Source organism: Phascolarctos cinereus, unplaced genomic scaffold, assembly GCF_003287225.1.
Source record: "Phascolarctos cinereus isolate Bilbo 61053 unplaced genomic scaffold, phaCin_HiC Scaffold_2;HRSCAF=192, whole genome shotgun sequence".
NCBI classification, from domain to species: Eukaryota; Metazoa; Chordata; class Mammalia; order Diprotodontia; family Phascolarctidae; genus Phascolarctos; species Phascolarctos cinereus.
The window spans coordinates 50763391-50786548 of record NW_027555625.1 but is presented as its reverse complement, the minus strand read 5'-3'; the positions used below and the strand labels follow the sequence as shown (position 1 = coordinate 50786548).

The 23158-nt window shown below is 40.9% G+C and overlaps 1 protein-coding gene across 3 annotated transcripts in view; it reads right to left on the bottom strand.

Moving 5' to 3' along the window:
* Window positions 1–23158, bottom strand: part of ANKRD11 (ankyrin repeat domain 11) — a 365863-nt gene that overhangs the window by 21867 nt on the left and 320838 nt on the right. For 2 of the 3 annotated variants that reach the window (XM_078149379.1, XM_020989136.2), the window contains exons 4-8: window positions 12174–12344; window positions 11457–11660; window positions 9935–10077; window positions 9564–9711; window positions 2310–8995 (exon numbers count right to left, since the gene is read on the bottom strand). In XM_078149379.1, the coding sequence (XP_078005505.1) occupies window positions 2310–8995; window positions 9564–9711; window positions 9935–10077; window positions 11457–11660; window positions 12174–12344 (7352 nt within the window). Of the gene's footprint in view, window positions 1–2309; window positions 8996–9563; window positions 9712–9934; window positions 10078–11456; window positions 11661–12173; window positions 12345–12927; window positions 13025–23158 lie in introns of all 3 variants that reach the window. The other variant, XM_020989137.2, reaches the window with a different exon arrangement.

Here is a 23158-nt window from a genome sequence, read left to right as displayed (position 1 = left end):
TCTCCCCCACTGTAGTGCACGCCCTCTAGACATCCCTTGCCTCTACTACTACAATAGTTGCCGGTGAGTCTCCCTGCCTCAGTTTCTTCCCGCTACAATATATCCTCCACTCTGCCACCAAAGTGATTTTCCTGAAGTCTAGGCCCATCCATGTCATATCCTTATTCAATAAACTCCAGCAGAAATAGACTGCCTCCAGGATCAAATACAAATGCTCTGTTTAGTTAATAAACACCCTTTATAATCTGTCCCTCCCCACCACCTTTCCAGTGTTGTTTCTCTTTACTCCCCACCAGATTTTCTTTGATGCAGTGATACTGGACTCCTGGCTGTTCACAAATAAGATCCTTCAGCTTCAGGCATTTTCTCTGGCTGCCCCCCATTCCTGGAACTCTCCCCATCTTGATCTCTACCTAGTGGCTTCCTTCAAGTCCCAACTAAAATCTCACCTCCTACAGGAAACCTCCAGCCTCCCTTAATTCCAGTGGCTTCCTTCCGTTCAGTATTTCTTGTTTATTCCATAGATAGCTTGCTGGTATACTGTTGTTTCCCCCATTAAACTGTAAGCTCCCAGAGGGTCAGGACCGTCTTTTGCCTTTCTTTCTATCCCCAGTGCTTAGGCACTAAATAAATGTTCACTGACTGACCAATGGAAGTAGTTAAGGAAAAGTTTTAGGCTTCTGTAATTAAAGCTCCATAAACCCCAAGGAATGGAGGAAGAGCATTTACTGTGGAGTCAGAAAAGCTGGGTGTGCATTTCAGGTCGGTTACTGACTTAACAAGTAAACAAGTTACCTATTATCTTTGTGCCCCAGGTCTCTCATTTGTAATAACAAAAGCTTGGAATAGTCAGGTGTCAAATTTCCTGAACAAAACTAGAACCAGATAAAAATGTGATTGGGAATGTTAAACATAATAAATAAAGATATAAAATGCAACATAGATAATGTTAATTTGTGGTCTTCTAAGTCAATATGTGGCTCAGCAGGAATCTGTTTTTATTTGGGTTCAACACATTTAACTAAATCCCTTTTGAGCTTTGAAATCCTATGTTGACACGATGAAAGGAAGAACTGATAGGAGACAAGGGTTATGATTGTTCTGGGATGTGTAGGTTATAACCCTATTTCCAAGGTAATCTAGAAATACTTATTTCTAGGGAAACAAAAACTCAGGACATCTGCATGTTGAGGAGAAAGTCCCAAAGTCAGTTATCCTAAAACTAACAGACTTAAGCTAATCTTCTCAAAAAAATAAAACAAAACAAAATGAAACCGTGACCTATATGTAAACTATAACGTAAACTATAAACACAACCAACTGGTGCCAGCTCAGATTGGGTAGGGAAGTCTTTGAACTTTCAAAGACTAAGAATGTGACCAAATACACAATTAAAAAAAAACCCCATACCAAATACAATGCAATCTTTCTTTGATGATCCAAAGCCCCTCAGAATCTAGGTGTTACAGGATCATCAATGTAAATACCAATCCATGTTATATAAGTGGTAAGAGCCTTGACTGAATCTGGAGCCATTTCGTGGGTTTGATCCCATAGGACCTGTCAATCTTCTCTCTCCTAAGCAGAAGGTACACAGTGTGCCAAAGGGAGAAAAGGAAATTCTAGCAGGTGCATCCAATCCAAATACATTTAGAAGGTGGCTCTTGGTTTTAATGTCCCCATTTGCATAAGGGAGAGGGGCAGAGAAGGGAACTAAACAATGGGGGAAACATCTGCATCTTTTAAAAAAATACATACACAAGTCCTTGCTACTGGGGTGGCTATCTACTACAATAAAATTAATACTACCTTTGGGGGGGAAAATATACGCAGGAACAAATATCACCTCAGTCTCTAAGGGTCACCCAGTGAATGTCCAGGCCAGGACAATGAAGTCAACTTCATACAGGTCAGGTGACTACAGCTTCCATCCAACTCATCACATCTACATCGGGAAGGCTTTCCTACCTCCTAATTGTCAAGAGAGTCAACAGCCCTGGAGCACTGGCTATAGCTAAGGGATAAGAGGATGGAATGTCTGTCAGGAAGATGGTAGTTTGAATTCTGCCTCAGATACTTATTAATTGTGGGACCCCAGGCCAGTCATTTAACCTCTTTTCTCAACTTTAATTTCTAACCAGTAAAATGGGGATAACAACGGCACCTACCTCACAGGGCTGTTAGGATCAAATGAGATAACAACGGTAAAGTTTTTGTAAACCTTAAAGTGCAAAAAAATGCCAAATTATTGTCATTAATGTGATTAATTGCTGCTGCTACTACCACCTCTTCTCCGGGGAGCAACTTACCACTGGAATGTGAAGCTTGCTGAGAGGCTTGCCATCCAACAGGTAAGAACCTGTGTAAGTGACATATTCAGCATAACACTGGGGGGCCTGAGGAGTGATGTAGCAGAGAATTTTCCGCTTTTCCTCAATCTTTTTCCTGATTTGAAGATATTCAAAATATGGGTTTGACCTATCACTGTGATAGGGCTCGATGTCATCCAGTTTTATAGCATCTACAATGGCTGCCAATGTCTGCTGTATCATCTCCCTTGTCTGCTGGGTAGACGTATGAATTTGCTGTTGCAGCTGCTGGTTGGAGCGCTGGAAACGGCGTTTTCGGGGGTGTTGGGCTTGAGAATCATCTTCTTCTGTGACTCGCCCTTTTGCTCTTGTAGAAGGTGTAGAAACTGGTGGAAATTCTTTTTCTGAGGGGGAGGTATTCTGTTTGTTTTGATTGGCTAGCATTTGAGCACGGTTCCTGGTGATTCGTTGAGGAATCTCTTCTACTTTGGGAGGTTTTGGAACTTCAGGTATTGGTTTGGGTACAGATTCTATAGCTTCTGGCTGGGCATTGCCTTGGGGTGGTTCCACTTGGGAAGAAGCCGTCTGACCGACAGTGCTTCCCATGTCTTCTCGAGTGCCAGCACCATTGACACTTGCTTGAGTCAAATTATTCTCAGCACAACTCTCCAATGTACAGTTTGAGACAAAGGAGTCTTCAGGATTTGTTTCCCTTTCTTGGTCACCCGTCTGAGGAGGAAGTTCAGCAGATGCCACTGGCTGAAAAGAGTGGGACTCCAATTGTTCAGAAGTCTTCTCCTCAGGCACGCTCCCTGCCTCCATAGCAGCTTCCACAGAAACGGCTTCTGACTTTGGTTCCTCGGGTTCTGGCCCTGGCACCACAGGCAGGAGGGCAGCTGCCTGGCTAGAGGGTACCTCTTCTTGCTCATCTGCAGCTAATAAAGAAAGGTTCCCATTGAAGACTCCTGGTTCTCCAGGATTTGTACTTTCAGAGGCGACAACAGGACTCTCTCCCATAGGTTCTGCTTCAGTCATTTCAGCATCTGGGACATCTTTAGTTTGAAGTGGAAGTTCTGGTAAAGAAAAAGGACCCAGATCTAAGTCATCTTCTGCATTTGTGAAAGGGTCAGGCCACGCCACTGGTTCTTCTTGATTTATGACAGAAATGTTATTTTCTAAAAAGTTGTTTTCCAGGGGGCCTAGAGCTTCGACCTGAGTTACTGTTGGTATGCATGTGGGTTCTTGAACAATCTCAGGTGTTTCTTCTGGAAGAGGCTTACAGTTAGTGAAGAATGAGTCTAGTCTAGAAGGGGGCATGTAAGAAGTCTGTTCTTCTGATGTTGTTATTTCTCCTGAAATTGCTTCTTCAGCAACTTCCTTTACATCATTAAGACCTGGTTCAGACACAGACAAGGGGTATGAAATAGGAGAAACTGGGTAAGGAGAATCAGAAGGTATAAATGGCACGGGAGCTGGATGTATGGGATCTGAAGAACAGAATGGTTTGGGAGACTCTGGAAATCTCTGTGGGGATTTAATCAGAAGTTCAGACCCTACTGTCCAATTTACAGGGGTTTCAGAGGAAGTTCCAATTAAGCTCTGAGTAATAGGTTGCTCTGGGTTCCTGGGAGGATTTGCCCAGTCTGTATTATCCTCTTCTGAAATAACAGCATTAAAGGGGCCCTCCTCAATCGGCTGCAGGTAGCTAGGCTCTGGGGGAATAATAGCAGCAGTGGCCTGTTGGTCTTCTGTGGCATCCAAGGGGATGCCCAGATCGGGGGGAAGAGCACTTTCTATAGATGGGGCTAAAAGCTCATCTCTATGAGAGGGAGAAGATTTTGCCTGCAAACCAGAGAAGACACTTTCAGGAGATGGGGCAACATTTCCAATAGCCGCTGACGTACAATGTAATGTTTCAACTTTAGGTGAAGGAATCCCATAATCTGGAGAATAGTACCCAGGAGACAAACATGGAAACTTTTCTGTAGGAGCAGATGGTAAAGGAACCTTTTCTTCCATTAAATGTTGCACTGGAGAATCATAATTTGATGTAGCAGGCACACTTTGCTGTCTGAAAAACTTATCCCCAACAGTGAATTCCTCTTCAGGGGTTCTCCTGATATCAACAGAGATTGAACGATAAAGATTTGCAGGGAGACTCCTTGTGGGAGTCTGACTTGGATTTTCAGGAAGCCCACCAGAAGTATTTGTGTATCTGTCAAAAAAGGACGGTGAGCATGCGTTCATTGACATGGTAGAGACAGGGATAGAATGCTGAGAATCAGCACAGTCAAACATCAAATCAGTGTAATCTTCATTGCTGCACGATGGCGTTCTGGGAGTCTGCATCACTTCCTCATAACTAGGGCAGGAAACCACAGAGGCTGGAGCCGGAACCCCTGTGGGACGACTCTGGTCTGGTCGTGGGGAAGCAGGCAGGATTTCTTTCATGTGAGGACCGGCCAGCCAGTCTTTAGAGTCTGTGCCCACAGCAGGGTGGGGCTTGTTTTCCGCTGACAGCACAGGAGTCAGTGGGCCTAACTCCTTCATCTTTTTCTCTTTAAGCTGAGAGTCCACTCCCAGCGGTTTTTTGGAAGGCAGGTCTAGACTCCTCTTCCTCGCCTCCTCCGAGGACTTCGCTTTATCTTTCAGTTTGGGGTCCCCAGACCGGTGCCGCATCTTCTCCATCTGCTTCATCCGTTCCTTGTGCCTCTTGTGACGCTCCTCTATCTCCAGGTCTTTTTGGCACAGCATTCTCTCAAAACTTGTCATCATCAGGTCACCATCTCCTAAGAGTTTTTCTCTGGGTCTGGTATCCTTCTTTCCTGTGTCTTTGGATGGAGGAATTTTATCATTTCCATTACTAATTTTCAATGAGTCAGACTTTTCCTTCTCTTTTAATCTGCTTTCACTTAGCTTGATACTTTCATCTTTTGATTTATCTTTGAAAGCATTCACCTGAGTACTGTCCTTCTCTTTCGTCATAGACTTCTGCTCATCTTTATGATGCTTAAAAAATCCATCTGTGTGTTTTTCTCTGTGTTTCTCTTTCTCATCTTTCCATTTTTCTCGATGTTTATCTCTTTTCTTCTTCTCTTTAGTTGAACTGATGGAATTTGAAGCATAACCTTTTTCTTTTTCTGATTTCTTAGAAAGTTCCCTCTCAGAATCATTTTTGTCTTTCTTTTCAGTTGAGAAAAATTCAATAGTTTTGTCTAATTCATCTTCTACGTCTGCTTTCATGTTATATGACATGCCAAAAGCATCGCCATCCAGGGAGAAGTCTTTTTCATACTGAGATGATTCTTTTCTACTGTCCTTAAAATCATCACTTTTTTCTTTTTTCTCAGACTTCTCTTTCTTGGCTTTTTCCCTTTCATGGCTTTTCTTTGATGAAGATGAGGAATGCCTGTGTCGCTCCTTTTCTTTCAGTTTGTCTTGCAGGGAAGGAAAGGTAATAGAATCCTTAAACTTGTCCTCAGCAGGCTCTGTGAATGATGATTCAAGGAGACTGCTCATGCCCGGATCTTGTCCTCTGTCTGTAAAGCTGTCAGATGAGAGTTCACTTATCTTATCATTGGAGTCATCTCTATATTCATTGAGGGCTTCTTCTTCCAACTTCTCCAACAAGCTTTTCTCCATATCGCCCCCTTTTGAAGATTTCCTCTCTTTGGAATGTTCTTTATCAGGCTTTTCTTTATGTTTGTTTTTAACCTTGTCATCAGTGGAGTGTTTCCTTTCGACCTTTTCAGGAATTTTTTGTTTACTTTTCTTTTCTTGGATAGAGTCAACAGAAGTTCTATCTTTTCTATCCTTATATTTTTCAATAGAATCTTTATCTTTCTTCTCTTTGTGTTTTTCAAAGTTTTTTTCTTTTTTATCTTTTCCTCCTTCCGTTAATCCCTTTTCCTTTTTCTTCTCCTTGGATTCTTTATCTTTCTGCTTTTCTCCAGAGTGCTGCTTATCTGAAGAATATTTCCGGTGTTTCTCTGAGGTGTAAGCTTCTTTCTCCTCATCTTTTTCTTGTACATTCTCTACTCTTGGCACCTCACTGCCAACAGTATCCCCAATTTTGAATCCGCCTGTACTATACTCCTCTTTCTCATCTTCACTTTCATCTGTGAAAATATCTGCAATGTACCAGCTTTTATCTTTAGTCTTTTTTTCGTCTCTTTTTTCAGCAAAGTCCTCTGAGATGGTTCCTGAGAAATTTTTGTCTTTCTTTTCTTTAATTTGATCAAGGGAAGACTTCCTCTCTTTGTCTTTGTTGTGCAAATCCTTATATTTGTCCTTTGTCTCTTTTTTCTCTTTAAAACATTTATCTGATTCTTTGTCTTTCTGATTTTTTTCAAGGATGGATTTTTCATTTTTTTCTTTGTCTATTTCTTTAGCTTTTTCTTTATATTTATCTGATTTCAGCTTCTCTTTTTTGTCCTTATCAGTAGTATCTTTTTTATCCTTTTCTTTCCCTGAATGATGTCTTTCCCAAGTCTCTAGATTTTTTCCAAATTCTGAATCTAATTTGTCCTTAAAAAAGTTTTCACAACCATATTCTTTAAGGTCATCTCTGTAGGTTTCCTCTTGTTTAACCTTGGCATCTTTTCTGTCTTTAGAACTATCAAATGAGTCTTTTCTCTCTTTGCAGCTATCACCCACATCTTTTTCTTTCCGGTCTTTAGTACCATCTGCAGAATCTTTCCTCCTTTTCTCCTTCTCTGACAAGTAACTGGGAATACTTTTGTGTTTCTCAGTTGGGTCTTTCTTTTTTTCAGAGGTTTTTTCCAAATAGTCTCTGTCTTTCTTTTTAAAGAAAGAGTCTTTTTCATTACGTTTTTCAATATAGTCTCTCTTTTCTTTACTTTTGTTATCCCTCTTCTTTTCCTTTGTTTCCTCCTTCACTGTTTCCAAGATTAGTTTTGCTACTGAGTCATTTTTTATCTCCCTATAGTCTGTCACTGGGGAATCCCAACTGTCTTCTCCTTTGAAATCAAATGATGAGTCAGATAAATCAGAAAACCACCTCTCTTGCTGATCATCAGAAAGGCTGAATTTGCTATCTTCATTCTCCAAAAACTGACTTTTATTACAAAACTCATCAAAACCAGATTCTTCCCTATATACTTTTTCTTTTTTAAATTTTTCTTTATCTTCTTTAAAAGTCTTCTCTTTCTCAGATTTGGAAATTTTCTCTTCTTTCATGTCATTTTTCTTTTCTGACTTTGATTGCTTGTCTTTTGATTTTTTCTTTCGTTCCTCCTTGTGAATTCTAAGTTTCTCCTCTTTCGGAGACTTCTCCTTTAGTGATTTCTCCTTTTCAGTTTTACTTGATCGGTCTTTCTCCTCTCTGAAAGCTTTACTGAGTTCTTTGTTCCCCTCTTTGACTCTTTTTAATGATTTCTCTTCTTTGGAGACTTTTATTATCTCATCTTTAAACAACCATTCCTTTTCCTCAGACTTGGTTTTGATTATCTTCTCTTCTTTCTTGAAATGTTCTCTATCATGCTTTAGTACTTTTAATTTATTTTCAATTGGATTTTCACTATCAACAATTAAGGCCTTATCTGACTTTTGCTTAGAGTCCTCATAATCACAAGGAAAGCTTTTAATTTTAATGTCTTGATTGTTTGAACACTGTCCTTTCTCTTTGTTTTTGTGTTTATGTTTTGTTTTATGTTTTTTAACAACTTTCCCCTCTTTATCTAGTTTTGGAATTGCTCCATCCACATTGGAATGGAATGAGTTCTTCTTTTCAGACACAGTATTATGTGGAGTATTTTTCTTTTTGTGTTCCTGTTTCTTTCTAACTGGTTTTAATGATGCCAGGCTGGAGTCTTCAGATGTATAATCAGACTCACTTGTTAGCCTTGTCCTCGTAGAGTCTGATAAGGAGCTGACATCTGACCAAGCTGGAGAAGAAATGGTTTTCCAATTATCTGTTCTCCAATGCTTGGAGTGCTGTTCTGCAAGATTTGAGTTATGTTTCTGGGATGCTAAACTTCCATGAGAAGAAGTGGATGAGGCAGAGAGTGAGCTGAAAAGTGAGGGCTCCTTTAGCACAATAGTGGAGTCCTTGATACAATTAGAACTTTCAACAGAGTCTCTATCATCCTCATCACTCTCCAAATTCTCACTCTCTGACTCTGAAGAGCAAAACTTGTCATTTTTTTTGCCAAATCGAACTTCCTTGCCTTTTGTCTCTTTCTTCCGCTTCTTTTTAACTTTATTTTTCTCTTTCTGTTGCTTGATGTTAGATGACTCTCGTGTTTTGTTACTGGGCAATACAGAATGAGCTGAAAGTCTTAGTTTCTCTCCAGTGCCCACAGTGACACTTGCATCCTCTTCATCTGAGGTGTCTGAAAGGATGCGATGGGCAGCTTTCTTTGGTGCAATTGTATTATTTTTAGTATATGTTTTAACTTCCATTTTGGGAATAGATATAAAACTATTTGATTTCGTTTCTTTTCTGTAATCCTTTTTCAGTAAATGCTTATCATCAACTGGAGGAACTCGATCTTGCTCGTCATCCTCATCAAACTCATATTCGTCCTTCACCGGGGTAACTGTTTTTGGTGGCTCCTGATTCTTGGCCTTATGCTTCAGGCCTTTTTCAAATTCAGAGTCCGTGTTATTGCCATCAACTGAGCTGGAAGGTGCAAACGACGGGGCATCTTCTTCTTCTGAACTCTCTGTTAGAAATAAAGAGGGAAAAGAAAAGCATTGGAACAGAGAAGTCAGAAAACAGAACTCTCATTCCCTTCAAAAAAAAAGAAGGAAAAGCATGCCTTTCTGAAATACTCATACCAATGTAACAATAAAAGAAAACAAGAAGTCTCCTCTCTCTCTATCTCTCTCCCCCTTCCCCTCTGCCAGGTAACCTATGCACATCTCAGAAGAAATAATGACCTTGATTCAGTAGAGGTTAGAACTGCTGCCACTACAGTCTTAAAAATACCAGTAGCAGAAGGAAAACTAAGAAATAACTCCTTGGAAATAGTTATAGCCCACTGTGGGTGAGGGCCTGCAGGTACAGTAGGAATGAATTCCCAAAATTTGATAGCCCAAAAGCTGTATAAACTTCAGTGCTTTATGAGGACCATCCCACAGACTTTCTCGAAAGGAAAGACTACTTTGGAAGCCCTAACAGTTTTTTAATCATCACCACAGTAAGCAGCCATAATCTGTGTATATATGATGTATATGAGACATATCAGATATGATACCCACATCCATAAATATACAAAGCCACCTTCTTACCTGTTGAGCTCTCTTCACTGGAGGTATATGTACCCTTCCCCAGTAGGAGATTCACCATAGTTGGAGAATTGGCTACTTTCAAAGGCGTCTCTCCCTTCCTGTTACTCTGATGAGGATTCCCTCCATATCGTAACAATAACTTCACCACCTAGCAAAACAAACAACAATCTCATTAGAGAATGTCTTCTGGGAAGTGCAGCTCACGTTGTCATACTGGTATAGAGCTGTAAACAGGGGATGTTCTTGAGATCTGGTCATAAATGGGCCATGGCAACAATTTAATCATTTCTTCTCTCATGAACAGAAGCAATCTGAAGAACCGTGGCGGAGCCTTCCAGACAAGCAACAACCCAGGACAGGAGGCCGCTCACCTTGTAGTGACCATTATTGGCCGCATCATGCAGCGGGGTGTCGTCATCCAGCCCCTTTGTGTTGACTTCAGCACCTGCGGCGAGCAACTGCTTGGCAACATCATAGTAACCTCGGTTACATGCCTCATGCAATGCTGTCCAGCCTGGAAATGGACATGTGACATTTAATACTGGTGGAATGACAGCTGAAAAACAGTGTGCCCCCAAAACTTCACCCTTCTCAGTTTTAATGAAAGAACTATATTGAGAGAAGACTGTCTCTTCGATAGGACTTGTGTTAACCACTTGGATAGTCTCATGACAATCTGGGTAAACAACGTGGGTAGAAATCTGAATTGAATGAGCCGATGCTCCAAACAACCTAAACAGGTACGATAACCTTTCCCCTGCAGAAAAAAGCCAGATCACTTAAATTCAGAAGCTGAGATGTACAGACTTACCCTAATAAAGACTCATATCTTCAAATAACATAGACACATTAACAGTTTAAAATTCCATTCTCAGGTATATTTTGGGAACAACAAAAAGGGAATGCAATTTTATTTATAAGTAACTTCACCTGCCTTTACATGTCTCATGAAACAATGATTGTAACGACTCTCAGAAAAATCAAATTACATATATATATGTTAACATACGTGACAGTAACAACTCTATTCATACAAGAAAAGATGCCACTACATATGAAACACCCTTTTCCAAGCCCTGAAAAGAGAAGTTAGCTCCTCCAAACAAAAACCATTTATGGAGTCTCTTCAACAGTCACAAAATGTCAGTGATGGAAGGGCCTCTGGAAAAAAGCACCATTATCCAACATCCTTATTTTTTTATTACTTTTGATCGTAATCTTCCTCTGCTTTTCCTCTTGCTACATAAGAATATTATTAACATAGACAAAAGATGAATGAAAATTCCTTAATAAGTACATTCTACTTAAGGGAGCCTTTCTTGCATTCAATTTTTCCTCCTAAAAATGCAAAAACATCATACATTCTAGGTATATACATGCAAATGAGACAGAGAAGCATAAAAACCTGAAGAGTCAGAGTTCAGCTGAGCATGCTGATGTAACTTTTTCTTCTCTAAGTACATCTGCCTGTTTGCCAAAGGGAACTTTGCTGGATTTAGTAGGACACGATCCACTTTCACGTGAGAATGGCTTTGAAGCTGGAAGAGACCTTAGAGGCACCTCATCCACCCCCAGAATATAAGCTTCATGAAGACAGACTTTCTGAGTCTCTATGTCCCCAGTGCCCAACCACACTGCCCACAACCCAGTAGGTGAGATGTATATGCTCACGGAACTGAACTGAACAGGGGAGGAACCAAAGCCCCGAGAGAGTAAATAACTCACCTGACATCGTGCAATCAGGACCGAACCCCCAGTGCCTCGGCTCTAGCGGAGCACTGAGCTCATCATGCCGCCGGCTGCCTCGCGGCTAAGTTGACTCCCATTCCTCCTACGGGCGGGAAGCCTGCCGAGGGCGCCAGGGAAAAAAACAACGCCACACTGAAGGGTTACCTGCAAAGTCTTTCACGTTGACGTCGGCTCCCTCGTTGATGAGCTCCTTGATGCGCCGGGCATCTCCTCTGATGGCAGCTCGATGCAGTCGAGTTTCTCCACGCTCGTTTCTCTTATTTACTTTATCTTTGGTTTTGGAGGCAGAGTTAGGAGTTCCCTTCTGACAAACTGTAGACTGAGAGGGATGCTTTGGTGTTGTGTCTACTGCTCAACAAGGAGACCATAAGGGAAAAGTTTTACCACAAAGGAAACCCATAGAGGGAGCTGTCGCAGCATTTCAAACACAAATGGCCGTCCAACACCCCAACCTCTCCTGAGGAGCTAGGAAGCGTGGCGTCACTGGGGAGGTCAGCATAACCTGTGCTCGGTGCTCTAGGAGGCTCAAAACTTTAAGTGTAAGGCAAATGACTTAGCACTTCTATGGAAACAAGGCACATGGAGATCCAAGGCCAAACAGGTTTTTTTTTTCTTTTTTGTTTTTAATTGCACAGAGAGAAGGAAAAGTTCCATCAGGGACACCACAGGCGATATAATGCAGTCTACTATCTCAGGCGCGATAGGGACTTAGACATCTGCTAAAGAGGATAATTTACTGAATGAAGCCCTGGAGCAGAAGGGCTCAGCTTATGGTCAGTGTTGCTCCACCTATCACAGCAGCTCCAAGGCCGCAGTGCAGTGGCCTAACCCTGCCCACAAAACAATCATTTCACAGCTCACCTGGGCTATTTGCAGACTCCTCTGCTGTCATCTGCATGAGAAGGGCGACCTGCTGGCGCTCTGAGAGTGGATAACCTGCTCTAATTCCAGATAGCCCCATTCCAAACAGTAAACCAGGTTTCCTGGTGGCGGGCTCCTTTTTAATCCTCTTCCGCTCAGGACCCTGCTTTTCTGTGAGGTATGTGAAAGGAAAAAGAAAAGGGAGGGGAAGATTTCATCTGGTGGAATCTTTAACAACTGAAACGGATTAATTTTTAAGGGAAGAACTAATAGCAGCACTTTCATTCAATCTGACAGCTTAAAGAACAAAAAGAAAGGTCATTGAGTGTTTAAAAAAAAAAGTCAGAAGCACTGATGCTACCCAAGAATGACTCTCCTGGCATTACTTCTGAAATGTAGAGCAATTTAAATGCCTTACAAATCAGCCAACAAATTCAATGCTAAGACTTCAGCTATCAAACCTTCACCCCGCTGTGCCTTGGCAGTAAAACACACAAGGTACAACCTCATTTACTCATCTGAACTTGTCAGTAAACATCTGGGGCCAGAAAAATAATAACATACGTGGGGAACCTTGCTTAAAACCATTATATTCTGGTCTGGGTCAGCTTGCTTGTACATACAGCAAGTTTTTAGCTATTAAGTAGAAGTAGCTATTAACGTTTCTCTTCCCCCCTCCCCCCAAAATAATGCAGAGGTAAAGGGGAAAATAGTTAAAAATAAACAAGTCAAGGCCAACTGGTCAGTACTGTACCTTTCTTCTTGCTTCTAGGAACCTCCATTTCATGCCATGATGCTTCGAGGAGAGTACCAGCCTTGTAGTACCACAACATGGACTGAACTGGAGGCATCTAAAAGCATCAACACAAAGCACTAACAAGATACAATGTAACAGCTCTGAAATGTTTCCATCTCATTCTCTTCATAATAAAGCAAATCCTCGACTTATTGTCTGAACCGTTACAAAATATCCTGTCAATTGGTAGCAAAAACACATTGTGTTTTTTTCCTCTTTTTTTTTTTAAAGAAGTGGGGATGGGGAGAGGGGAAGGAGGGGGAAGGAGGATGTAATACCTTAACTTTATGAATGTTTTCTTCCCTCAAGACAACTGGGAAGTCACTAATCTTTGGCTTCCTGATCAAGGCCACAGCAAAGCCAAAATCTAAAGCACCTTGTAGTTAGCTCCAGCCTGGCCTGGCTGGAACTGGACCAGCCTAGCCTGGCTGCAGGTACCTGGCATCTCAGCAGAAATTTGGGCCCTTTAGGCTGAGTACAGACATGGTGGGGCCTGGTAATAATCAATCTTGTGGCAGGCCTTTTTAGGACTCCCTGTAAGCAAAGTTACCATAACTAGAAGTTTTCTCCTGAAGCTGTTTCTCTGCAACACAGATCTTTAAATTTTTGGAAAATAACTTGTAGTCAATATGGTCACAGTCTCCATAATTCCTAGGTCCCTTCTGCAGGTACTTTTGAAATGAACTCCAGAGACCAACTCTTAAAAGAGTTATTCGTTTCTCAAAAAAAAAGTTTTTTAAATTTAAGAGTGGGAGAAGGGTTACATCCTGGCCCACTGTGTCACTAACAGTTTGAAAAAAGGTGTATTATTGCTTAAATGTGATGTGCTCATCTAAAATCAAAAAAAGCCAAACCAACTGTAATGGCTATAAAAAAAAAGGTAGGTTGGGGTGGGGGGGGGGAGACTATTTTAAGACGTTCCCATTTATAAAATTATCCCATTATGTTTTACATAAATATTCAGGTTCTATGATTATGTCTATAATATTTTAGCTCTTAAAGACGTCATACGTCATCCCATCCAAAAGGCTGATTTTTTTTTCTTTTTCTTTTGGCTAGGCAGTGGGGTTAAGTGACTTGCCCAGGTTCACACAGCTAGTAAGTGTTTTGTGTCTGAGGCCGAATTTGAACTCAGGTCCTCCTGAATCCAGGGCCGGTGCTCCATCCACTGTGCCACCTAGCTGCCCCAAAAAGGCTGATTTCTTTTAAAAGTATATTAAAAGACAGTGGTTTTTTTGGTCTGTTAAAATGAATCTCTTACTTTGCTGGGAATGTTTACTACTAGATTATATGTTTGGCGTACTCAGGCCCCTAAACACACATATGTAAAGCTAACTTGCTTTATAAATAAATACCTGGCAAGTCTCCCTAAATACTTATGGCCAAGAGAGCCTGAGGGGAAAGATGGAAAGTTCTACACTAGATTTTGTGAAGTCAAAAGAGGAAATAAATTCCAGAAAGGAGGCTCACTGAGAAAACTACTCATTCTCTAATACTGTAGAATTCAATTTCGATTGTTCTGGAGATATACAAGCAAACTTAAAATGGCCAAGCTAGCAATGCCAGTTATTTTGTACCTTTTTGACTCTAAAGCCTAGAAAGACTTTATTATGCCTAGATATGGAATTTGTGAACTTATAAATAAAAGATTCCTAAAAAGACGTCATCTATAGAAGATTATCATCACTATCTTTTTTCGGTCCAAAGGCTAAAGGAGCCCTCATGCCTAGAGTAGCAGACTTTCAGTAGTTGTTCTTATCTCTTAATTCACCCAGGGATATTTTAGAATGTATCAAAGACTTATGAAAAAAGTGGTATGGAAAAACCACTTCCCATATTTCAGCTAAACTGTCTAAGACAGTGGGATCAAACAAACAGAAATGGGTGCCACTAAATCGCATAGAAAACCACACATTAGCATTACCTGCACTCTACTGCACTTCTATTTATCTTGCTAAATATCTCCTAATGGCATTTTAATATGGTTTGCCCCAGCCTGGAGTCAGAATAAATCACATCACTGCCAGATGCCTCCTTTTTCTCTCCAAAGGCAAAAACATCCCCTAAGCAGTTCAAATTTCAAGATGGCTTGAGATAATATTAAAAGGATCCTTTCCAAAATTTTAACAAATCTTGAATTTATTTCTACGTAGCCATACATAATTTCAAGACGCATGGACATCTCTTTTAATGCTGGCAATCTAAAGAGTACATGTTTCTTACACATGCTTCTGCTATGTCTTCCTGTCTCCCTAATGCCCATTCTGGAAAGTTGTAAAGAAGGGTTAAGACTGCTGTAGAAATCCCTTGTAGATGCCGCCTACATGAAACAATATAACTGTACCCTGCCACACCTACAAACCTATTAACCTTCTGCAAAATACCACCTGAACTCATTTGCTTAAGGAGGACCTGGCTGATGGACGACAGGAATAGCATGGCCATTTTCAAAAGTCAGTCATCAAGCACTGTTTAAGGGGCTGTCCTACCATGCAAAAAAAGCATCCACCCCTCAAGGGGCTCACAGTCTACGGTACAACTATGGACAAAGAAAACAAAGTGGAGATGATCACAAAAGGCACAAGCATTAAGAAGGATTGGGAAAAGCTTCCAGAAGAAGGTGAGACTCGAAGGAAACCAGGGAGGCCAGGAGACAGTGATGTGAAGGAAGACACTCCCAGGCATGGGAGACAACCACTGAAACTGGTGGAGAGCAGAGAGACCGCAAACATCTTGCGAGAGTACAAAGACACTAGTGTCACTAGATAACAGAAGTAATAGGGAACAACTGGAATTGACTGAGTAGGAGAGAAGAGGGCAACATGGTCAGACCTGTACTTTAGGAAGATGGAGGACGGCCTGGAATGGGGAGACCAACCAGGAGGCCACTGCAACAGTCCAAGGGGGAGGTGACAACATCAAGGGAAGACAGTGGGAGGACAGAGGAGTGTATAGAGAGATGTTACAAAGGCAGAACCGGCAGAACTCGGCAACTGACTGACTATGTGAGGGAGAGAGGGGTGGTGGGGAGAGAGACTGAGTCGTCAAGAATAGCAACGTGTTGTGACCCTGGGTGACTCTGGAGGAAGGTGGTGCCCCTGACAGCAACAGGGAAGTTAGGGAGATGTCACAAAGGTAGTCTATGCCTGGTGGTTCCTGAAATAATGACAGCTGATGGGGCTTTAAAGAGCCCTAATGTTTGCAAGGCTCTCCACAAATTTTATTTTCAAAGTCCTTTAGACACTAGTCACCTATCTTTCCTGTCTTCTTACACCTTCACACTGGTCCCCAAGCATTCTTCATTGCAGAGATGCAGGCCTCCAGACCCAGAGAAAGCCAAGGGGATGGGGTAAGGATAAGCAGGAGCAAGCAGCTCTGAGTTCCCCACAGAGAAGCTTTCTCTTCATAAGCAGATGGCAGCTGAGAATGCCCAGGGGTCTTCAGTTCAATGTCATGGGCAGAGGATTTCCATGTCAATAGACATTAGTACATGCATGGATGGTTTGGGGATTGGGCTACCCTTTAAGGCTCCAAGGTTGGGTAGGGAGGAAACTTCATTTCCAGAATGTGTCTGTATATTATTAACTTCTGTAGCAATTCTAACCTTTGGATGGAAAGTCTACTTTGACCCACTATGAACATAATTATCATGATTATGATTCCAGAGTAACTTGAAACCTGAAACGTCTGGCTAAAATCACGAGAAAGTTGATTCCACCTAAGAATAATGTAACCAAAGTATGACATCATGGAAGGCACACACTGAAAATACCCTCAGCATCTCCCTATAATTGGATGGCTCTTCCCAGAGCCTCCATTTAAAGAGCGGGTCCAAGGTAACTATGTTTTATTCCTTTCCAGTGTTGGCGTGAGATCTAATGAGATGATATTTATCAAATGAAATGATACTTGTAAAGGGATTGACGTAGTGCTAGACAAACAGCAGGTACTTAATAAATGTTTATTTCTTCTCTCTCCTTTAGGCTGAACTCAGAACTTCTCTGAGAACTAACAATACTAAGGAGCAGGATGATCCTATCCTGGGGGGTTCTGCTGGAAGCAATGTTCCCTGACCTCCTGTTTGAGGGCAGATACATTACTTCTCCATCATCCTCCCCTCAAACTTCATGTTAAAGCTGATGATGAAAAAGGTCATAAAAGGAGGTCAAAACTAATCTCAGAGAACTCTGGCCACTAAATCTATTCCAAACAATAGTAAAGTACCCACTGCAACCATCTTGTAACATGTAGCCCATTAACCTCATCATCTTTTCCTCCTTTCTTCTGCCTATACCTAAGGAGATCCTACTTTTCAAATACTGCTTTGGCCAGGATTTTAACTGAAGTTCTTACTGAATTTTGTGGTCGAGTTAATATTTTCCTAACTATTCTAACAAACTAAGTCCTCACTTTTGTTTAGCACTATATTCACAGAACTAACTAAAGCAGAAGATTCCTCAGCATTGCTATCAGCCAACGACATACTGCCACTTATTTACTCTTGTTTCTTTCAGGCTGGCCCTCTCTTCTAGTCTGTACCCCTCATAAATTCTTTCCCCTTTAGTATCCCATTCGCATAGGCTAGAACTCTGAAGACTTATTTGAAGGTACCATCTCTGAAGGTCTCCCTCTCTTCCGTGCACGTATGAGTAGCTACCATATCTTTACTATCTTCTCTTATGCCTCCCTCCAGGAATAGGATAGTGAAAATGTAAGCTCTCCATTTCTTTCTCTGCCTCTCACATTCAGTGACATTCTGAATGCTTCAAATGCTAAATTATTCTCAAAACGATTTTTGTTGTTTTTTTAAAAACAGTTAGATTTTATATATGTTAAGTATATGGACATGTTAAAACTAATCTATTTCACAAAATGGTAATTAAGCCTCAGTATAACAAAATATGGGAAAACTTGGGTAAAAAAAGTCAAATGATCAAAATATTTTTTTCAAAAATGAAAGTGCCTCAGAACTTTCCCTCAAAACTCTTTCATCTGCAACCAGAGAGAAGCTTTCAGTTATTTCTAAGTCCTCTTTCCTAAGTCCTAATTCCATGCCACCTGAGGCCTCTTACAATCAATATTATACTTACCTATTACTCCCATTTACCATATAATAAGATCCTTCCTCCCAGGTCAAATTTAGTAGTCATGTATATGTATGTATATGCATTACCAAATTCTCTGAATACAACTGCAAAAAGATTCTGTTCTGATATGCATATGCACCAGGTACATCTTTATATAACACATTCGTCTCTTGAACTGTACTACTAGGAAAAATGTCTATTTCACCACAGCAATGCCAGTGCTATCCTGGGTCCTAAAAGATCATGTTATTAAAATATAGGCTCTGGCAAATCAAGTCATTTATTAAGCTCCTACTATTTGCCAGGCACTGTGCTAAACATGAGGGATGAGGGGGTGGGAGGAATGCCATGGGGAGGGCTTTGAGCTCAAGAGTTCATAATCTTTCATTCAACACACACTTAAGACAGAGAGAATTTCAGTATGGACATGGTGGCAGACTCTATGCCTACTGGTTGAGCTTCCATCTGACTAGTTTTGATCAGGCTTACAACATCAAGGTAGCTGCAAAGTGATAAACTGTTTTGGCCAAAAAAGCTCTCAAAGACCACTTTTCAGGTTGTGGAGGGGTTGAAATCTGTTCAAGTAAAGGGAAGTATCTACACTAAAAAACAACCCCCCCCCAAAAAAAACCCACCCCACAGATTCTTGAGGTACTTAACTGGTTTAAAAAGCCACTGGATAGGAGAAGCTAATCTAGTCTAATCTCTCACTCCAGTTGAGGAAAATGAGATTCAGGGAGTTTAAATGATTTCTCCAATCCAACAAAAGCTGTGAGTGGCAGAGGAGGTACTAGGATGAAGATTTCCTGACTCTGAAGTCTGTGTTCTTTCCTCTATAAAGAACATGATTCCCCAACAGGACCTATAATTCCTTCAAAGCTCAGGAATCCTAAAGCTCAGAGTAAGAGTGAATTTATTATCTGAAGCATAGAACAACGTATTTATAGCAAGGGCCATGTACACCAGAGGCAGCAAAAATTAAAGAAAGCAAAAGTGAAGTGAAGCCTGGTCCCGTGACTTCAGAAATCTTGTGGTCCTCTCATTTTGCTATTTCTAGAAGCAGGCCTCCCTTCCTGTCTCAGCAGTCTCTGCTTCTCTTTGCTTGAGCCCAGCCTCTCTTAGAGGTTCACAACCCAAGTACCATCATGCACTCCTCTCACAACCCTTTTGTCTGATCAGCTACCAAGGCCTGTTATCTACACCTTCTCAACCTCCCTTGTCCACGTCCTCTTCTCTCCTCTGACACCACCGACCTGGCCCGAGCCCGGTGTACTGCAACAGTTGCTGGCAGGTCTGCCTGCCTCAAGTCTCTTGCCACTGCAGTCCATCCTCCACTCAGTCAAAGTGATCTTCCTAAAACACTGATCTGACCAGGTCACTCCTCTCTTTAATAAACTCTAGTGGCTCCCTATCAACTCCAAGATCAAATATTAAAAAAAACTGTTTGGCCTATATAGCCCTCCTCCTACCTTTCCAGACTTGTTCTTCCTCTTTTTGTTTTTTAAATTTTGTTTTTTCCCAATGAGGCAATTGGGGTTAAGTGACTTGCCCAGAATCACACAGCCTAGTAAGTGTTATGTGTATGAGGTTGGATTTGAAGTCAGGTCCTCCTGACTCTAAGGTCGGTGCTCTATCCACTGCACCACCTAGCTGCCTCCTCCTTCTAGACTTCTTATACCTTACTCTCCTCTAGATACTCTGTGGTCCAGTGAAACTGGCCTCCTTGCAATTTCTTACACAAGATACTCCATCTCCTGACTCCCAGCATTTTTTGAGGATGGCCCCAACACATGGGATTCTCTCCCTTATTAACTGTCTCTTGACTTCAGGTTCCAAAAAAAATCCCAACCTCCTGTGACTATTTCCAGTCTCTCTCAACTCTAGTTTTTCACCCATAGTTGTCTGCACATTGTCTCCCTGCCAGACTGTGAGTTCCTGGAGAGGTGGGGCTATTTCTTGCTTTTCTTCCTTCCCCTAGCCCTAGCCCTAAAATGAATGGAACCTGGTAGGCACTTAAAATAAATGCTGGTTGACTTGACCAAATACCATATGTATAGCTGAATGATTCTAAACTTACATGTAAGTCATTTTTGCATAACCAAATAAATAAAATAGTTTTCCAAAGTCTTAAGGGAAATTTTGTGCATCAATCACACTGTAGCATCACACTTTCACATCGTGCTCCAATTTGTTGTTAGTATTACTGTTGTTTCCAATTTACAAACATAATTTTCTCCAGGTCAGCAATAAACAAATATAAATTTAAGAATACTGCGTGACAGGTATTAAACATCATAAACTCTCTCCCTTAAGAGGAGTATCATGCCTACTACAACTTGGTATTCTTGCCTCATCTTTTCTCTCACAGATCCACTCTCCGGCTACTCTAGGTAACAAAGTTTCTTCTTTTTTAGATTCCTAGAGCCTTAAAAGTACAACCACAACATTTGGCATTTATTTATATACTGTTTTTCATTTATGTTGTTGCATTGCTCAAAATCAATTATAAATTCCCTAAAGGGGAAGAAGGCTGTTATTTAATACTTTGTATCTCCCTTAAGATACAGTAGATACAAAATAGTTATCTGTTGATTAATGTATAATTATCTGCCCACATAGCAAAAAAATTTTTTCTTTGATCTTTTATTTTTTTTTTCATCACCTTCATAAATATAAACTCCTCTGACCCCCAGTCCCCAATCATACCTTAAATGAAGGAAAAAGAGGGGGAGGGGAGAGGAGAGGAAAGAAGCAGTTCAGAAAAACTAAGAAACCAGTAGCCAAATAGTTCGTGTGTGGTTCCACACCCAAAGTTCCCACATGTGTGAAGAAGGGGGATGCTAAATTTTCTCATCTCTTCTTCGGGACCAAAGTTGGTTATTACAAACTATGCAATACCCAATTTTGTGGCTGTTGCTTCCACATACATGGTTATAGTCATTTCCACCTAACTCAATTGATAAAGCATTTATTTTCTTGGTAGACAGTGAGTTCAGGACCAACTAACACCCACAGAGATAAATTTAATCAAAAGCACTGGGCTGGGAAGTCAGGAAATCTGAGCTTTACTCCTTGCTCAAAGGCCAGTATGTTATGTGCCTGTAGGAAAGGCATTTACCTCTCTGGGAATCAATTTCCTGATGAAGGGGCTAGATTAGCTCAGGGCTCTTAACCTAGGGTCATGAACTTGCTTTTAAAATAATTTGATAAATGTAAATATGATACATGTAAATCCTATGTATTTTATTTTATATATTTAAAAAACATTAAACCAGAGGGGTTCCATAGGCTTCCTTAAACTGCCAGGAGTCCACGGCACAAAAATGGTTAAAAACAGGAAGTTCCCCTCTCCATTTTATATCCTGAGTTTAGCATTACATATTCCTTTTGCTCTGGTCTCCTGATGCATCTCCCCTTCTCTTGGGATCTTTTTTTACCTCACTCCACGGCCAGCCTATGCTCCTGCCTCAGATACCTGGAGATTTTTCTGTTTCAGACATTTCCTCACTCTCGCTTGTGTCTCTTTATTTCCTACCCCGTGTTCTGTCTTAGAGACTCCATCTCTTTACTGTCTATGTATCATGAATTGTTAATGGCCTTGAGAACCAAAGGCCCAGACGACGGCTGGCCAGTGAAAGCACTGAATTTGGAGACAGAGCACTCGGATTCAAATTCTAGTGCTGCCGCCTGGGAGACTCTTGTCTCCGTTATTTCTCCGTTATGGGCATCTCAATCAATCAGATCCTACACTCACTTAACAGCTGCACTAGGTCTTAATTAGCTCAAGTCATAGAAGCAGTCACCTTTTAAACACCTGAAAACAAACACGCTAGGAAAATGAAGAGAAAAAAATCAAACTGTCTTGTTCAGAAGTGTGGGGAATTCTTTAGGTCATAGACATAGGTAATTTATTTGTTTATGATGAGTAAAAGACAATTAGCCTGTCTGAGCAAAAAGTGATTTGACCATGTGTCCTAACTGTTGTGTTATCTGATATAGTCTAGCTCTGGGGTGGCACCATGAGTTTCTCTCATGTGAAGGACAACATGGAATCCTTTTCCCTTTACTCATTTCCTATTCCTGCAGGTAGAACGTGAATCACAGAAACACTGAAAGAAGCACACTGAGCCTCTTTGGCCAGGTTAACCTCATCTGTGAAATGAAGGAGTTCAAAGGGAAAGTTTAAACTCTTTTTTAAAAGGTGTCATGGTTTCTTTTAAAATAGGTACTAGGTTAAAAGTCATAGATTTGAACTAGGAATATGTTTTCCTATAATGAGATACACAAAGGGTAGAGTTCTGTACCTGGAGTAAGAAAAATCCAGGTTCACATTCTGCCCTTGACACTGGCTATCTATATGACCATGGACAAGTCACTTAACAAATCTCCACCTGAATTTTCTAATCTGTAAAATGGGGGTAACACCTGTTAAGTACCTACTTCACAGAACAGCTGTAGTGTGTATTATTATTATTATTATTAATTATTATTATTATTAAATTATTCTTCCAGAGATGGCTTTCCAGTTGGTCCACCAGAAAAAAACCCTGCTTAACCTTTAATGTAGCTGAAACCAACTTTCCTTTCCTTTTGATCCACTGACTGTTAAACAGTATACTTCTCTGTAAGACATGCTCAAATCTGCACATTGTTGAAAAAGTTTTTTCCTTGACCTTGCTACCTCTGGAAGGCACTATTCCTTTCCTTCCCTTTGCTGCCAAACCTGTCAAAGCACAGTCTGTACTCACTGTCTCACATCCACTCCCTCCTCAAACTCCTTATGCTTATTTATACCCTTACCATTCTATTGAAACTTTTCCTGTCCTTATCTTCTCTGACCTAAAATGACACTGCTGACCACTGTGGCCCTTCCTGAATTCTCCAATACACTGGCAGTTGTGACACTGCATTCTCCTCATTTAACTTTTTTCTCAACTTGTCTCCCTGATGGCCTCTTTCAGTCCTGCCATAATCAGCTTTATAAGGAAAATTCCCAAATCTACATTTCTCTAGTTGTGACAAGTGACTGCCTAGCATGAAGAGAAATCAACGATGAATTCAAAACATGCTTTCCTCTTTGGACCTCTGGAGCCAATCTTCTC